Genomic DNA, 19,105 nt, shown 5'->3' with positions numbered 1-19,105 from the left:
TCCGTTCTTAACAAATATCAGTGATTAAGTAACAATTCGTCAGTATTCATAAAATTGATTGAGTTCATATATAGAAATGTTAAAAAGTGAAAGATCGTTTAAAGAATCTGAAAATTTTCATGGCTTAGACAATTTTCAGTACGATGTAGGAACTAGTGGAACAATTTTTCATTAATCGAAAAGTTGTCTGTCCTGTTGCAGTGATTAAAATTTTCCGGAAAATTTTGAAACGGAAAATTTTCCGATTCGTAAAAGAATAGTCCACTTATTCCTTCATCGTTGATGTGAGGTGAAAAATTTCTTCTATAGAGTAAGAGAAAAACTGTGGTAAAAGTTTATTTCCCAACTTGAAATACAAAATTTCCCGTTTCCCGAAAGATAATTGGAAAATTATAATTTGTTGCTGACTAACTTTCCTCTACTGAAATTCAATTTTGTAGCTCTATGTGCAGTTAAATATAGTGGAAAATTTTCCGCCTCACATCACTAGCGGTATCCATGAACCCATCTGCTGGATATTTCCCATGAAATGAAAATGTCGCACAATGGTTACTTGGTTACATTCCACACACTAGTCAATTCTCTGGTTGTCTGGCGTGTAGTTTTGCCGATCAAACCGTTTAAACGTTCCTCATCAAAATCGGATGGTCTTCCTGTGCGTCTTCCATCATGCCGATATAACTAATTCGCTTTAAAACGAGAAAACTATTTCCTTGTTGTGCTTAAATACAAATGACAATTTTTCGTGCGTTTGATACGTCATAAATTAATGGAATCAAATTAAGTAGTAATCAATAGTAATACAAGCGATACGAGTCACCACCTAGGCTGACTATAAACAACTTAGAATAAATGTTAAGAACGTCTTAAGCCTAAAAGCTACTTTCATTGTAACATTAATCATAATATAATTAGATTTTAACACAGTAATAAGTCAAATAAGCAAATTTAATATGTATTGATTTTGTGGACAATTCACATATCCTTAGATCTGCCATCTATTAATCTTCAACGAACTAGACTTTATGAGTACTGTACAGTGCATTCTACATGTGACAATACTGTATTTAAAAGCAAAGCTTCCGAAATTCATTTCATACAAAATAATGATCCACTTTATTTTATCATGTGCATCAAATGTGCAGATAAAGAATATGGATGGCACTATATAATGACCAAGATTTTTGTTTTTAAAATAGCCTTCCTTAAACAGTAATGTAACTAAACATGCTATGTTCGCCCGTCAAAATCTTGAAACTTCCTCCAGTGCTTTCTAGTAAGTGCTTCTCATCTCTCTACTGCCATTAGACCAAATTCTTTCTTCCATGTTAAATAAAAAAAATGAACTAAATGAAACAATAATCAAACGATCTTGCTGATGTAGACATGCTAATGTTTGCGCAACTTTCGTCGTATCCAATTTTATTTCTTAAATACAAGACTCGCTAAACGGGCAACTGTCTAAACTTATACTGTACCTCTAAAAGTGAATTATTCTACATTCAAATGCCAGTGTAATACGTAAAGCTACATGTAACTGACGCACAATATTAGAAAATACATTTATTTTAGGCTGACTCAAACATGCTTCTCATAAAATGATTGTCAAAGGAAATCTACGGCTTGTAGAGGTCCAAATCGAGCTGAATGTTCTTAGGAGTATTTATGATTGTAATCTTATATATAAAAGAGAACGTACAAAATCCTTTGTTCCCTCATCACGCTAATACGGCTGAACCAATTTCTTTTATTTTTGGGGGGTTATTAGGATTTGGACCCTAGATGGTTTTTATCATATCACTTTAATTTTTAATTACCAGTGTCTTGAGATAATTGACCATTCAAGTGTCCATAACGTACAAATCCTTTGTTAGTTCATCATAGGTAAAAATAAACGTATTTATATGCAACCCGCATGACCGTGTCACTCGGCGGGTTAACATAAATGACAGGCGATATAATGTTAACATTTACTGCAATCTACTATGGTTTTTATCATATCACTTGAAAGCGAAAACTTCCGGGATGACCGCAGCGAAGCGGGGCGGGTTAACATAAATGACAGGCGATATAATGTTAAGATTTACTGCAATCTTCTATGGTTTTTATCATATCACTTGAAAGCGAAAAAGTAAAAATTATCTAAGTAACAAAGTTTATTGCGTTCCGGGGTGACCGCAGCGAAGCGGGGTGAACGCTGCTAGTCTATATTATAAAATTGAAAGTGACTATGTTTGTGACTCTTAATCTCTTGAACAGCCCGATAGATCTTGATCAAATTTTCAACGTAGATGCGGTTCTGGGCTGTGAGTGTTTTTAGCTATTTACTTTGACGGTACAATTTAGGGGACGGAAGGAGGGGGCATAGAAAAAATAAAACTTAATAACTCTTGAACCACCCTATCGATCTTGATCAAATTTTCAACATATATGAAGTTCCAACCTGGGAAGCTTTTATCATTTCATTTTGACAGTATATTTTAGGGGAGGGGCAGAGGATAGGGGGAAATATATGAAAATAAATAAAACTTAATAACTCTTGAACCATCCTACCGATATCGATCTAATTTTCAACATAGATAAGGTTTGAGCCTGGGATGCTTTCTTCATTTCACTTTTACAGTACACCGAAGGGGAGGGGAGGGGGAGATATATATAAAAGAAAAAGTAAAAATAAAAGTGACTGTTTTTGTAACTTCATCACGCTTAAACCACCCGACCGATCTTAACCAAATTTTCAACATAGATGAAGTTCAGACTTGAGGTGTTTTTTATTATCTCACTTTCACTGTAGAACTTAGGGGAGAGGTGGAGAGGGGACAGATATATAAAAATAAATAAAACTTAATAACTCCTGAACCACCCTACCGACCTTGATCAAACTTTCAACATAGATAAAGTTCAGACGTGGGATGTTTTCTTCATTTCACTTTTACACTGCAACGAAGCGGAGGGGGAGTGGGAATATATATGTAAAAAAAAAGTAAAAATAAAAGTGATTGTCTTTGTGACTTGATCACTTAAGCCACCCGACCGATCTTTATAAAAATCAACAGAGATGAAGTTCGGAATTGAGGTGGGTTTTGTCATATCACTTTAACGGTAGAATTTAGGGAGGGGAGAAATCTATAAAAAGAAATTAAACTTAATAACTCTTGAACCACCAGACCGATCTTCATCAAACTTTCAACATAGATAGGGTTCGGGCCTGGGATGTTTTCGTCATTTCTCTTTTACGGTGCAACCTAGGGGAGCGGGAAGGAGAATATATATAAAAATCAATTTATATCAGATTGAAAGTGACATTTTTTGTAACTTAATTACTCTACCGAACGATCTCAATCCAATTTTCAAGATACATGAGGTTCGGATCTGGAAAAATATTTGCAATTTCACTTTAACGGTAGATCCTAAGGGGGGAGGGGAGGGGTACGTATAAATAAAAACTAATAAAACCTAATAACTTTTGAACCACCCAACTAATCTTGATCAAATTTTCAACATATATGAGGTTCGGGCCTTGGGAGTTTTGTATCGTTTCACTTTGACGAGCCAACGTAGCGGAGGAGGAGGGGAGATATATGTAAAAAAAAATAAAATAGAAATGACTGCCTTTGTCACTTCATCACTCTTGAACCAACCGACCGATCTCAATCAAATTTTCAACATACATGAGTTTAGGGGCAAGGATTGCTTTAGGCTATTCAGTTTGACGATGCAACATAGGGGAGGGGGAGAGAAATTTCAAAGTGATCAAAAATGACCGATATTAGTGTTTAATCCATAGTTTTCGGGGTCGATGAGAGAAACAGTGACACTTCTGATGCTGTTTTGAATCCGAGTTCAGCTCTGATAGTTGGGGAGGGGGAGGGTGCAACGTAAGAGAGGGGGATAAACGTTTAAAAATGATCGAAAATGGCTAATATTAGTGTCGAATCCATAGTTTTCGGAGTAGTTGAGATTAACAGTGACAATTCTGATGCCGTGTGTCCCAGCAAGGAGGAGGGGGAGCTATATATAATAATGATCAAAAATAACCAATATTAAGGTCTAATCCATAGTTTTTGGGATCATTCAGATGAACAGTGACATTTCCGATCGGGTTTGAATCTAAAATCAGTCCCGCCACTTGATCGAAATAAAAATGATCGAAAATGGCCACTATCAGTGTCGAATTTATAGTTTTCTGCATCCCTTAGATGAACAGTGGTACTTTCGATCCCGTTTAAATCCAAACCAAACCCCCAACTTGGGGGAGGGGGCGGAAGAGATACTTAAAAATAATCGAAAGTAACCTATATTAGTGCTGAATCCACATTGTTTGAGGACGCTGAGATGAACGGTGACAGTTCCGATGCCATGGCACGCAACATGGGGGTGGGGGAAATATATATATGTATCTATATAAATGGTCAAAAATGACAGTTGAATCTATAGTTTTTGCGGTCACCGAAATGAACAGTGACACTTCTAATGTTGTTTAAGTCCATTTTCAGCCCTGACACTTGGGGGATGAGGAGGGATGACATACATTAAAATGATCCAAAATGAGCAATATCAGTGTGCATTTAAATTATTTATTTCAACCCAGCGAATCGGATGCTAGTTAGTTAATAAGTGAGAATCTAGTTGATCGTTAGAAGATACACAAATATGTGAAACAAAATAGAACTATCACTCAGCTGGCAGAGAATTAAAGCCGTATTTCTCATTTGCCTACTGTGGCATTACCACTAAATTAGCAGAAAAATGAATTCACAAATCATAAGTAATGCCTTGAATCGGTTGTGAATGATCATGTAGTTCATGATCATTCATTGAGATTTGTTTTTCGTGTGTTTTCTTTTAAGGTTATAACTTTGGAAGGATGTATTTTAAGTCGTATGTTTATTATTCATATTTTCTTGTTGTTGTCCCTTATAGTTCACCATAACCTAGCTAAATCCGTGGTCACCATTTTTAAGCGCCTGTTATATACTCTGTATACTCAAGATGTACTAAATATACATCACTACAAATACTTACAACTAACATTCTCCAATTTCGGTTTAAGATAGAATTCCACAAAGTACTTGGTGAATTCGTTCCTCGGACTGTACATTAAATCAATGTCATGGAAGTGATAGAAGTTGCTAGACACCGAAGGCCGTACGTCAACTTTCGACACTGGGTACTCATCCAAATTTGTGAACGCAACAGCCAATAAAAATATGAGAGAAGGGAGAAATAATTCCATCATTGTCTCCCAGAAGTGACGGCGTCGATACATTATGTTCTTCCACATCATAAGCTTCATAAATTTCCATGTTTGTTTCATTGTGCCTGAAACGGTGTCATTCAAACGGCTCTGAAATTTAAACCAATTTTAATTTGTAATAATTTCTACTGCTTTCTAAAAGAGTTTCTACAATTAAAGTAAGGAATTTGAACTCCAAATAACAAACAACTGCTACATCTTCAATTTTTCATTGCATTTGCTTCTGATTATCTCGTTCTAGAACTTCCTCAGTTGCATACATTGATTAATGAAAAAAATAATCCATCTATGTGGAGAAGTTTCAATGAGTGAAATGAAATATTCCCGGAAATGAAAATGTTTAATAGAGGAAGCTTACTCTTGTTTCAAATTATTACCACAAAACACGAATGATTTATTTTGGTATCAGTTTAATAGGGACACCAGGAGCAAGACTATTTGTCATTGTCAACAAGGTAAACATCAACGATATACAATCTTGACCAATTTCAGGACCAATAAGTGACCGACCCAATGCAATTCTGTACACTAAAATTCCAAATGAACTTCTAAAATTTTAAATTTAAGTATAAATTTGGGAAAATATAAGATTAAGGACAAAATTTAAATATTCAAACAAGGAGCGTGAAAAGGTTGCAGAAAGAAAATAACAAAATACAGTATAGCACATGTGACAAAAAATAATTAAAATTAGCAGTAATAGTAGGCCTAAAAGAAAATCTCCAGAACACATTACCTATCGCAATCTCATGAATAAAAGGGGGACTATATAGTAACTACAGACCGTATTATCTCCACAAAATCTGATTAAGAATATTATGCCTTTCTGAGGCTTAAGTATTGTGGACCAAATACTCAGTGGAAAGATTCAGTCTCTCCAATACGCACTGAGGAGAGTGTTAGTTAGGAATGCGTTCTAGGACCACTTTATCTCGACAACTAAACGCAAAGATGTTTGCCAACTGTCCATAATACATTTCATTGAATGCAGCTTATTTTCGTTGATCTGGTTTAATCTTCTTATCAGTCAAAACGCATCCGTTAGAGAAATATGTACTAAGATCAGTGCACGGAAAAGAATGCTCCAATGAAATTCTGTCAATACGGGATCCTTGTCTGCTTTCTTGGTATGCTAATTTCCTCAGATACCGAAGTGTCCTGTCACGCAACTGAGTCCAACAAATTTCTATTGCTGTAACCAATTGTATACACAATAATAAATTGAACTCGAGCGTCTTTAATGAAGACATTCTGCAGATATATAATGACGCTTTGCGAATCAGTGCAGACAACTACAGTATGGTCAAAAGTTTTATACAAGCATGTACGAAAAATCTTGGTAGTTAGAAATTATGTAAGAAACTAATCTAGCATTGATGTGAAATTCTCATATTAATTGAACATACAATATCATTATAGTCCTTTGTTTCTTGCAGAGTGAAGATGGAATGTGGAAATAAAGATCTTGTTGCAGTTTCGGTCCCATGCAAGTGCAGACACCCTACGGCAACCAACTTTAAGTCACTGCCTAAACTGAACATTCCACAGAAATTCGCTTAGTGCAATGTAGAGCGATATAATGAAACGTCCTCTGTCGGGATAAGCCTCACTGGTAGACCTCGCTTCGTTATGACACCAGATGTCATTAAGGCAGTGAAGGCAAGAATCGTTCGAAATTCGGTAAATAAGTAGAATCTTATGGCCTTGCAAATGAACATGTCGCGATCATCAATGAAAAGGGTGAATAATGAAGACCTAGGACTGCATGCCCATCGCAGGACAGGCCAGCTGTTAAATCACCGCTCGATGAAAATGCGACGTGATAGATGAAAGTTGCTAGGGCAGCAGTACGCAATTAACAAGCATCGACAAATTTTGTTCACAGATAGAAAATGTTCACAGTTGAAGAACACATAAACATACAGAATGATAGGATGCATACTGTAACAACTGCTGCAACATGTGAACAAGTTCCCAGAATCCAGTGAGGCCATCGCTTTGCATCAGTGATGGTTTGGCATGGTATGTCATCCCTGTGTTCCACTGACATCCATTTTTGCCGAAAAAAAGTGTGAAAACGGGGTCCAAAGTGTATTAGAAGGACATTCCAAAAAAGGTGATAGTTGGCACCATTATCTTCTAGTCTAGACTTCTATCCTCTTGACTACAAGGTCTAATCCTATTTAAAGAAGAAAGAGTGTGCTCAACTTCTCATGACTTTGGACTACTTGAAGTCTGCCATAGTGAAAGCAGTGGCTACATAGACATGAATGTGCCGCGTGTTGACAATGATGGTTGAACTCCTCGTTTAGAGCCTGTCTCGAGGCACAGGAATGGCATTTTGCATAACTGCTGCACCCTTAGATTTGCTAGCTACCTTTAAATATATTGTATTAACATTTGTTTTGTTTTCATAATTTATTTCAATTTTATCGTCTGTAATCTTTGAGATAGAACTTTTGACCAGACTGTGTACTTGGCACAGTAAAACTAGAAGCGCATAATGAAAGGCAATAATAATTATGTTAATTAAGCAGTAAGCACAGGTAGTGCAGAATAAATTTCAAACTGCCCCCATTTGTGACGAAGGTACAGCCACAAAATTTTCTTCTTTCTGAACCGTCCGTAGAAAACACATTAAAATGTGGGCACTGATCTAGCAATGCTATAAACTTTTAATTTTATTCTTGGTTAATAGTATTGTGTTTGGTGTACGATAACAACCTAAGAGACAGCCACGCAAATTAGTCCTCGGTGAGATGCTCGTAATAAGGAACGTAATATGGCGTGCTGCCCGAAGACGTACCATATACCGATCCTAAATTTAGTCACGACACAATGCAAAATTCAGAGCTGTCCAGAAATACAGCCAAAAGGGCTGTATAGTTTAGGAGAAGTCTCTTACGACAAAAGGCTAGCGGTAGTTCGTTTGCTTCTGCATAAAAGATAACAACGGTACTAGTATGAAAAGCACCAGAGCCTATCTTAGACCGAATTATTTTTTGATATAACCAAAATAGAACAATATAATCAGCATCTCAGGTCTAATGGGAGAATACACAAACCAAATCCACAACTGAGAGAGTAGAATGTCTAAGATTAAACTGTAGTGCCTACATTTAGCGACAATCAGAAGTCAAACAGAAAAATCAGACTTTTGTCAACAAATGAGAGAAGAGTGTCACCAATATATAAGTCTGCACCAACAAGGCAATTTTTTGGCAGGAGAAGTGTACACACTGAGCTCCGAAAGTCTGTATCATTCGACCAGCGAACAAAACGATTTAATGTAACTTAAAGCTATCAAGTAATGCTGCGAAGATATTAAGCGCAGGAATAAATACCTAGATCGTCAAGATACAGTAGACTATGGTCTTGGATCCGAGAACATTTTTCATGACGACAGAAACAATGTGATATTAAGAACACTAGCTTGGGGGAAATCATGCACAAATCGTCCTGAGAAATAAGAAACAACTAACACCCTGAAATAACCCTGTCAAGAAAAACAGTTAAAAATTGAACCGTATGACCATGAAGATACCAGATATTCAGATGTTTTAAAATTCCACAACGCCAAGTTTTGCCATAAGCCTTTTCGAAATCTAAACAAAGTGCTGACAGTGAAAGAATTACTTTTGAATTTGGCCTTTGAGCTAAACAAGGTTGTCACTAGTGGATCGGAATGAACGAGATTTCCTCCAGAAAGTTTGAAACCGAATACCAGATCAGTTGCTTGTACATCATGTGTTCAAAGACCTTACAGGAGCAAATAGAGAGAGCAATCGTCTGCAGCTCGTGGCAGTCGTCGCGGTTTTCTATGGTTTTAGCATTGGATGTACCAGACTCTTACGCGATCTACATGAAGAAAGTCTCCTCTGTCCAAATACGATTGAACACTTGTAATAACATGAGGTGACTAACGCAAGACATAGCGGAACATAGCATAAGATATGTGATCAATACCTGCTGCAGTATATATTGGATGACTTACGTAAAACAGATTCGAACTCAAGTGCAATGAATGAATCGTTACAATTTTCACTATTAGCGCTGTGAAAATTTAACAGATTCCACACGATAGAGTACGAAAGTGATTCGTCGAAATAGTGTTAAGTCTCCATACAGAAAAAAAAAAGCCGAAAGCGTTTCCTATCTCTGTGAGGTTAGTCTCGAGACTTGTCTATTTTTAAAGCAGGCACAGAGGCTTCACCAGTGCAAGTGAATGAAATGTATAGAGCATGTACTGTTGACTTGTTGTTCCTCTCTCGGTATCCATTTCAGTGCAATGTGTGATAGCCATGACGAAAAATCTGACAAGTAAACCTTACGTTTGGGTGAATCGAGTTGCTGACTGAGACACATATGAGAAAGTAGTACTAATGGTGGTCAGTATTTCAGTGAAGTTATAGGTGCGAAGCTCCAGGGGTTTAGGAGATATAGCTACCAGAATATCACATGGAAGTACAGAATAGTCTTCATACAGTTGGAGGTAAAACCTCTGTAGGACCTCGTGTAACGACAAAAGGTGAATTAAAAATATATGGGTACATATTAGGACTAGGGGGAAGTCATATAGTAAGGGTATACCTGACGGCGGCCATCTTGAAATCCGCCATTTTGAATTAAGGTTAAGTTTTTAAAATAGGAATAGGGTCATGTGATACATGATTTAAGGCGCAAATTTAATCAGAAGAACAATGGTGACGTTAATTTTGATTTACGCGCAATTGGTAAAAAGTTACAGGGAAATTAAATATTGTTGCAGCATATGTATTAGTCCTTTACCCCACTTTGTAAATTTTGTGTTAATGATGATAATTAAATAAAAAGCAGGTGGATAAATATTAGGTCTATGGTAAGAGTTGCCTTGATGGCGGCCATCTTAAAATCCTCCATTTTGAATCAGACAAAAGTTTTAAATAAAACGCATAACATTGATACCTTATTAATAGCAAATTTTACCATAAATCCAACGATATAACAATTGTTGCTTTACCATTAACCAGCATTTGTTATCGCATAAACAAGTTGCTAATTTAAAGAAAAATGACCAAAGTGGAATTGAATCATAATTGAACTTGGGTCTTTCTTCCAGAAAAATCCTCAATTAGTACAATCAATATGTAGTTCAGAAAAGAGTGCATGACTTGTACAAATGCTCTGCTCACAGTGAGCACACCTGACAAAGGCAATCGAGTTACACTTGACACATTTGTCGTTAACATTTCCGTCAAAGCAGTAATCGTAAGGAGCGATCCATTTAATTTTGTGCTGGTTAATGATAAAGCAAAAATGGTTATACCGTTGGAATTATGATAAAAATTGCCATTAGTAAGGTGTCACTCTTATGCATTTTGTTTAAAACTTTTGTCTGATTCAAAATGGAGGATTTTAAGATGGCCGCCATCAAGGCAATTCTTACCATAGACCTAATATTTATCCACCTGCTTTTTATTTAATTATTATCATTAACACAAAATTTACAAGGTGGGGTAAAGGACTAATACATATGCTGCAACAATATTTAATTTCCCTGTAACTTTTTACCAATTGCGCGTAAATCAAAATTAACGTCACCATTGTTCTTCTGATTAAATTTGCGCCTTAAATCATGTATCACATGACCCTATTCCTATTTTAAAAACTTAACCTTAATTCAAAATGGCGGATTTCAAGATGGCCGCCGTCAGGTATACCCTTACTATATGATTTCCCCCTAGTCCTAATATGTACCCATATACTTTTTATTCACCTTTTGTCGTTACAAGAGGTCCTACAGAGCTTTTACCTCCAACTGTATGAAGACTATTCTGTACTTCCATGTGATGTTCTGGTAGGTGTATCTCCTAAACCCCTGGAGCTTCGCACCTAAAACTTCACTGAAATACTGGCCACATTTAGTACTACTTTCTCATATGTGTCTCAGTCAGCAACTCGATTCACCCAAACGTAAGGTTTACTTGTGAGTGCATTTGACCGTGGTGGTCAAATCGTAGGGGCCAGACGACAGAATGGTTCAATTTCGGAAGTGGCTGTGGATATATCAGGGTGTATCCTATGTTCCTGGCTTCCGGTAAAACGGAACCCGCACAGGCGTACTGCCGCAGTCAAGGGCGTGTCAACGACAAGGATAGTTCAGCACCGTAACAACCGATAGACAGGCCACAGTGTGTCAAATCGGAGAGAGGTTCAATGTAGGAAAATAACCCCGTGTTAGCAGCCACACAATCCAAAACTACATATTCGCTATGGGGTACAGAAGCCATAGGCCCACGCGACTACCCCTCTAACCGCAGAACACAGGAAACAACGTCCAGCGTGGGTAAAGGAACACCGCCACTGGACCGTGGAAATGTGGAGAAAAGTTGCCTGAACAGATAAGTCAAGTTTCACATTAGTACATGCCGGTCGACGGGTTCGGGTGCATCCCCAACCGCAAGAGGCAATGGATACATCGTGCCAGCAGGGAATTGTGCAAGCCAGTGGTGGTGATATTGTCATCTGGGGCATGTTTACTTGGACTGAGTTGGGTCTTCTAACACCTGTGACACGGTCCCTTACAGGTGAACGCTACCTCGATCTTCTGGGTGTCAATGTCCTATCATTAGCTCGGCTGCAACGTCGGGGTGGTAACCTTATTTTTCATTAGCGGAATGCGCCAGCCCACCGCTCTAGGATGGCAACTGATATATTTGATGTGCACTTCTCTGATCTGGCAACACTTTTCCACTTTTCTGACCATCAAGGTCACCGAATCTCAAACCCATCGAACACATGTGGGACGCCATGGAACTACACCTTTGGGCTATGGACCATCTTCCAAACAACCTGCGGCCTCTGTGGGAGACTTTGCAGTAGATATGGATTGAAATGCCACAGCAAGACTTCAGGAACCTTGTGGAGTCCTTGCCGCGGTAGGGAGCCGTTGTTATCAAAGCGAAAGGTGGTGCCACACGGTATTAGGTAGGTGTCTCTAATTCAACTGGTGATCAGTGTATATATGTATGTATTCAAAATTATATATGATACGTCTACCAATGCAGAAATGGAAAAAGGAGCTTGCTTTTGATTTGACTTTGCAGTTATTTATGTTATTTTTTTTAATTTAGGAGCACAGATCTAAGTACTAACAACAAATATTTATAAGATACTACTCACATCACAATAATAAACACATCCACTAAAGATATTATTGAACTGTTATGATATTTTCACTTTTACACTTTTCTTATATACTTTTGACTATATAGTGAATAGACCCTACACGAACACGAAACGACTACCTTGCGCGGTGATACCACAGTAATGTTAAGATTACCTACTATTTTCATGTTATTTTAACCTCTTTTTCATTTTCTTCCAGTTTACATTTTACATACGCACTGAATAATAAAAATTATGCTTCTTGTGCCACTTTCAAACTTATTTTCGAATTTCATGAAATTTTAGTAATGATGGACCTACATACTGAAAAAAAAAAACTATTAGCTACTTGAAATCGTTTCATTACGATTAATCCAGATATTAAGGTCGTTATGAAGAGACAATCATTAGTTGAGTCACTCATTATTTCCTTCTTCAACCAGAGGTGGATCTAGACGGTACAAACGGGGGGAGGACAGAGCCCAGATTATGATAGATATATCATTAGTCTATTATAAACTTTCAAAAAATATAAATAATAGCTTAAATTATTTTCGTCTCTCAAAAACTGGTGGATCTAGGACCCCGGCTCGGGCTAGATGCGCCACTGTCTTCAACTATAAACACGTCAAAATAACTTTTTCAATAAGAAAAATGTCTCGAAACGTTCTCAAGTTCAGGGTGAAGTTTTATTGTTGGTTCCGCAGATAGTATAAGGAAGAAGAAAAGATGACAGACATTATTTTGTATTTATACAGTTAAGCACCAAAAAAATAGCAGCACTGAAAACAATTGTAGGGTTACTCTTCGTAGCAAGTGTTTGTTCTTTTCTGATAATTTTCCCAAATACGACTCATGCAATTTCGTTGATATTTGACAAACAAATATTTCATTAATAATCCTAACAAATGACATAAGTTATTTCTAATGAAAGATTGGAAAGGGGTGGTTTAATTTCGAGAATGAGTTTTCTTCGCACGAAGTTTCTCGACATAAGAGTTTTATTCTCACTTGTAATTTAGATTCTTATTTCACAAGGTAATGTTGTGTTAATAACTGCAAGATAGCTAGTTTAGTGTAAGAAATATAAGCGTTAAAATTGAGTGTGCTGTTCCGCACCTTCTTATTTTCCTTGAATAAAAATTAGACTTGTTTCACTTATTATTATTATTTTTAAAATTTCAATTGTAGCAAGTTGAAAGGCTACTATGTATTCATTCTGTATTGCACATAGAACGAAGAAATGAATGACAAAATAAAAGTATGAATTTATACTCCTACCACATCCAGTCATTATGAACTGGACACTTTGAAATTCACGGTTCACTCATCATATTCGCAGTATATTACCTACTAGAGAGCAACACTAACGTTGATAGAAGATAGTGATTATAGGCATACAAATCGTTTCCAAGAATTTTTGGATTCACTACTCTAGTCTACATGACTAATGGTACCCTTATGACCCGACTTTTATTCCATCACATCTACCTCGTTTCCACCTATTTCGCACAACCACTTCGCTCCGTACCGATTTTAATCATCACACCTCAGCAAGTTCAAAACGTCATTTAGACTTTGCTATTTATGTAGTCAACCCATCATCTTCCTGCACCTCTGCCCCTGATTTTCAAAGATTTTCATTTGAAAGACGATGGGTGATTATCAGACCTGCATTGGAACAAAGGTCAGCCCACAACTGGAATCAAACCTGGACCCACAAGTTAGGAGGTAGGCTTTCTACTGATTATGCTACTGCATTTCTTTCCAAAATGTAAAGGGTATGTTTCCTTAGACGATAAAAATTACTACTTTTGCTGCAAGAACAATCAGTGAACTGTAAGGTGATCTAGTTTAATAAAATGACATTATTCAAGTGACGGTCCATCCTCGATTTTCAATCCAGACCCCAACAAGAAATGTTGGATAGAAAGTTTAGGAAATCAATGTTTTACATACCATTTTATATTCTTCCCAGGCTGTGGAACCCAGTGTTTTCTTTTGCTTACTCGCAAACAGAATGTTGAAATAACAAATTATGCACACAATGAATTGTAAAGCCATTGATATACAGGGGGTTCATCTTAAAGTGGAGATCTGTTTTGGTTCATCTATTCCACAGCAAATGCCTGTCTTAGTGCTTCACAGGCTTGAGGCAATCCAAATGAAATCGACCAATGATGGTTGCTGACAAAATAGTCCTTATTAATATTTTTTACCTAAGTTTGTACCACAGTTAGGGAGTTGAAAACGGGTATTCATTTATTTTTTAGCCGCACAGGTTTTGTCGTAGTGGTCATTTTGTATAGGCGCCTGAGCGTATTTTGAACTTTTTAGTGCATTCCGTTAAACGCTGTAAATTTTTAGGTTTGAAAGATAATGAGTTTAAAACAACACCATATGAAAGATAATGGAATGGACAACATTCTATGTTCTGTGCTCATTGAGACGTACTTTAGAACGTCGAGGAAAGAAGCTCTGAACATTGAGATTCGAAATCTAGAAATCGACATTTTGGAATGTACACTTTGAAACGAAATAAATGAAACTCGCCTTCAATTTTTGTCTACATACAGAATAGATAATAGACAAAGTCCCAAACAAGTTTCAGATCTGAGAACCATATACTTGATCTTTTGGTAATTTTTAAACATTGAGAATTTTCGAAAATCGTGTATTTTCACCATCAAATGTCTCAGGAACGACAAGTAAAAAATCTCAAATTTGCACAAAATAGGCGATAGTTTTGCAGTAACAAGTCGGTAAAATACAATCACTGAGACTCGAGTAATTTCTGAGTTATAAGGTTTTTCTTCACTGGGACTTGATATCATGAAGCACCATGAGGCGTGGATATAAACTTTGTAGCAAAAGTCAAAATACCACGACAGTAATGTTAAATGGGTAAAGTGTGCATAATTTATGAAATCATATGTCGTACAAAAACGAAACAAGTCTGTTATTTCTTTTCTGCCTATAGGACACTTGTTAAGACATCAGTGAGGTAAATAGTTGACTAATCTGTGTACAAAGTTTGGCAATGATATTGAAAGTATGACCTGTAGGAGTTGTGAACTCTGTGGGTATGAGTTTCCGGAAAACCTTACTGATTGGCACCCACACTTCGTCATTTGTAGATAGTTTAAAAGAGGTTCTTGGAGCATGGAGATGGAAAAAGTGATCAAAAAGATAGTTATTTTCCTGACTAATGTCTTCAATTCCCCCAATTCACCATTTCTGGTCATAAATACAGGCTACGGTATCAGGTGCAAATGACAATATGCTATGTTCTGGAAGTTCTGAAGTACTGCAATCAGTAAATTCATCTGATTATGAGTATTCATAACATCTAATTTGTGTTTGCGTCAGAGGTGTGATATGATCTGGTATCGACAATTCTTTTACAACTAGCAAATCTGGAATTTCATGCTGTTTGACTGCACTTCTTCTGATGAAACATAGATAAATTGTATGCTTGAGATATCATATCAACATAAAACCTGTACATCTGTTCAGCTCATAAATCGCGAATTTCACATCACTGCAACTACTTATAACTCAGAAACTGCTCAAGCCTCAGGGATGCAATTTTACTGACTTGTTACTGCAAAACTATCGTCTACTTTATGCAAATTTGAGATTTTTCACTTGTGTCCTTCCTGAGATATTTGATGGTGAAATTACACGATTTTCGAAAATTCGCAGTGTTTAAAAATTTCCAAAAAAATCAAGTATATGGTTCTCAGATCTGAAGCTTGTTTGAAATGTTGTCTATTATCTGGTCTCTATGTAGACAAAGAATTGAAGGTGAGTTTCATTTATTTCGTTTCAAAATGTACATTTCAAAATGTCGATTTCTAGGTTTCCAATCTCAATGTTCAGAGCTTCTTTTCTCAACGTTCTAAAGTATGTCTCAATGTGCACAGAACACAGAAAGTTGTCCATTCCATTATCTTTCATATGGTTCTGGTTTGAACTCATTGTCTTTAAAACTTGAAAATTTACAGCGTTTAACGGAATGCACTAAAAAAATTCAAAATACGCTCAGGCGCCTATGCAAAATGACTGCTACAAACAAACCTGCGCGGCTAAAAATAAATGAATGTGGTACAATCTTAGGTTAAAAAAATTAAAAAAACAAATAAATTTTGTCAGCAACCTTTGACCTGGAAAGTGTTCGATTTCATTTGGATTGCTCCGCTTACTAACTCGTCTGATCGTGAAAACTCAGGTGTGAATTGGGTTGCATTTGTCCAGGCGTCTATGATAGCAGCAAAATTACTGGATCCTATTTAATGGAGTTTTAGCAGTCAAAGGGAGATACTTTTCCTGCTAACAGTAAAAGTTTAGTTAGCACACTGTGTGCAGATGCAGAATAATTCCTCAAATATGTCTTTTATTTTTACACTTTTCTTGATTTAAATGATTTCCTAAGATGTTCTGTACTGTTATTATCCTGGAGCATGCCCAAATAATTAAGTACAGATTGATAGTACACAAGCAAACTGATCCGAAAATAAATTTTCGAAAGCGAAGCTCTGCTTTAGTCGATTTATTTCGTTTGTCCGAATACTCCTCAGAAATCTGAACCGTTCTTAAACAAAGTTGACGCGGCATTTCGAGAGCGCGAGATGAGTGCCGTAAAGGATCGGACGTACCATTGAGGAATAATCACCGAAAAACGAATGCGCATAGGCTTAACATTGGAAAAAGCATTTGGCGCACGAATATTTATTTTAAACAATGAAAAACAGAATTTTCTGCATCAGAAATAGACCGAAACTCTTTTGATTTTGTTTTGCGAATACAATTTTTCAAAGCTATTACGCTTTTCGCTTATACACCAAATTCAACTATGAATAATCAATAAAGATCGGGCGTTTCGCTCTAAATTTCCAATTATTGAATACTAATAGCCTATGCTTGTAAACATAAAATATAGATTTTCTACGTCTGTCGGTGAAAATTAGTACGTTAGACAGTTGTATGTGATATACACTTACTCGTTTTAACCTTAGCGTTTCACTTGTAAAGATTTGACTCTAGCAACATTACCCTAAATTACCAGTGTTCTATATTGTAAATACATGTTGTGGAAGTGAAAATCAATGTCCTACACAATTCTCTTGCATATGAACTCATTCGTTTTATTAGTAAAATTACCTTTGGATTATGTTTGGCAGATGGTGTCCAGAAGCACGTAAAAACACAAAATGTACAGGAGAAGTGGATGATACATGTAATTAGACCTAACATAACGTAATCAAATGTAACCTAAACTAACCTAAGCTAACTGAACTATTCTAAACTAACCTAATATAAGCAGAATTAAGAGAAATTCTATCATCTTTTGAAAAATTATGCTGGGCCCATCACTAAGATAATCTAACATAAACTAACCTAACCTGACCTAAACTAACCCAAACTCACCTAAATTAACCTAACTTAACCTAAATTAACCAAATGTGAACAGAAATTGTAAACAATTACAAATTCGATTTTTTTAGAAACAATTGCTGGACCCCTTCCGCACCAGTACCGCAAAATATTAGGTCTTCAATAGAATAAGAATTTACATGTCATCTTCCCCTTAAAAGTACTACATTTATAATTATATGAGCTACTGTATGTGTATATTTATATATCCTTAAATACATAACATTTTCTGCTTTTTGTTTAGTATTAGATCTATAGGCTTAGTTGCGCTACAGAAACTTAGAAAATGGCAAATCATAACCCTAAAATATATGCAAAAATATAAATAACATACGCATTTCATCCAACTATTTTACTGATATCCTAAAATTACTTACCAAGGCAAGGATTACAAGGTAGATAATAATATTTACTCTATGTACCAAGGTATATAAAACAACAGGTAAGCCCCAGTTCGCGTTTAGCATTCTAATTGGCTCCCTGACTGTGACGTCTTGTGGAACTTTTGCCCATCTTAAAACAGTATACCAACTAGCGTAATTGTGTATGCAGCATTTCACTTGTTCTCTTGAACGATACCTCTCGAAACCCAAGGACGTTATAAAATAGAGGATCTACCCATATGTATCTTCATCATATTAGGCAACTGAATGACCTCCATACATGTTGGCTCAAAATATTCCGATCTTCATATGTAGACAAGTAGTGTATGTCATTTATTTATTTACGTCGTTCCTTCAGATTCATATTATACAATGATTACATACTGCACGTATGGATTTACAAATAGTAGTGAGGAGAAATTACCCGAAGTAACCTTTCACAGGTAAGAAAATCACCAATCATAGAATATGTATGGCTGTGATATTATGGCTTCACAAATTTGCGATATGGGCATATCCTGTATTTTATAACATCCTTGGCTTACCTCCACGTAACGTCGCCGACCGCAAAGTATCCTGAGAAAAATGAGAGCAGAAGGGCTGAATCGAGAGTTCCTTTTCCTTACTGTTTTTTTCAAAAAAACAGTTGAAGTAAAGATTTTAACATTTAAAGCTGCTGTCAGTAAATAGTGAAGAGGTATAAAATAACAAGCATTCTCTCTTTTTTTTTTAGCGAACTTCGGTTTAAAAAAATGTTGTGTTAATTTTATGTCACATTTGTCAATGAGTTTTATTTTTCTCTTCAACCTTTGCCTGACGTCATAGGTTGTTCCAGTATACTACGCACACAATAGTTTGTCTGCAAGTAGTAGGTTCAGTGTGG

The 19,105-nt window shown here is 36.4% G+C and overlaps 1 protein-coding gene across 3 annotated transcripts in view; it reads right to left on the bottom strand.

Moving 5' to 3' along the window:
* The window catches only part of LOC145664529 (phospholipid-transporting ATPase ABCA3-like), a 705,558-nt gene extending 687,101 nt beyond the window's left edge, over positions 1-18,457 (bottom strand). For 2 of the 3 annotated variants that reach the window (XM_081731273.1, XM_081731272.1), the window contains exons 1-2: positions 18,217-18,457; positions 5,026-5,347 (exon numbers count right to left, since the gene is read on the bottom strand). In XM_081731273.1, the coding sequence (XP_081587399.1) occupies positions 5,026-5,347; positions 18,217-18,306 (412 nt within the window). In that variant the 5' untranslated portion in view covers positions 18,307-18,457. The remainder of the gene's footprint in view (positions 1-5,025; positions 5,348-18,216) is intronic. The other variant, XM_081731271.1, reaches the window with a different exon arrangement.
* Positions 18,458-19,105: the final 648 nt, after the last annotated feature.

Source organism: Thermobia domestica, chromosome 11 (assembly GCF_964235325.1).
Source record: "Thermobia domestica chromosome 11, izTheDome1.hap1.1, whole genome shotgun sequence".
Taxonomy (NCBI): domain Eukaryota; kingdom Metazoa; phylum Arthropoda; class Insecta; order Zygentoma; family Lepismatidae; genus Thermobia; species Thermobia domestica.
Note: the sequence above shows the minus strand (reverse complement) of the source record. Positions and strands in the feature narration are given on the sequence as shown.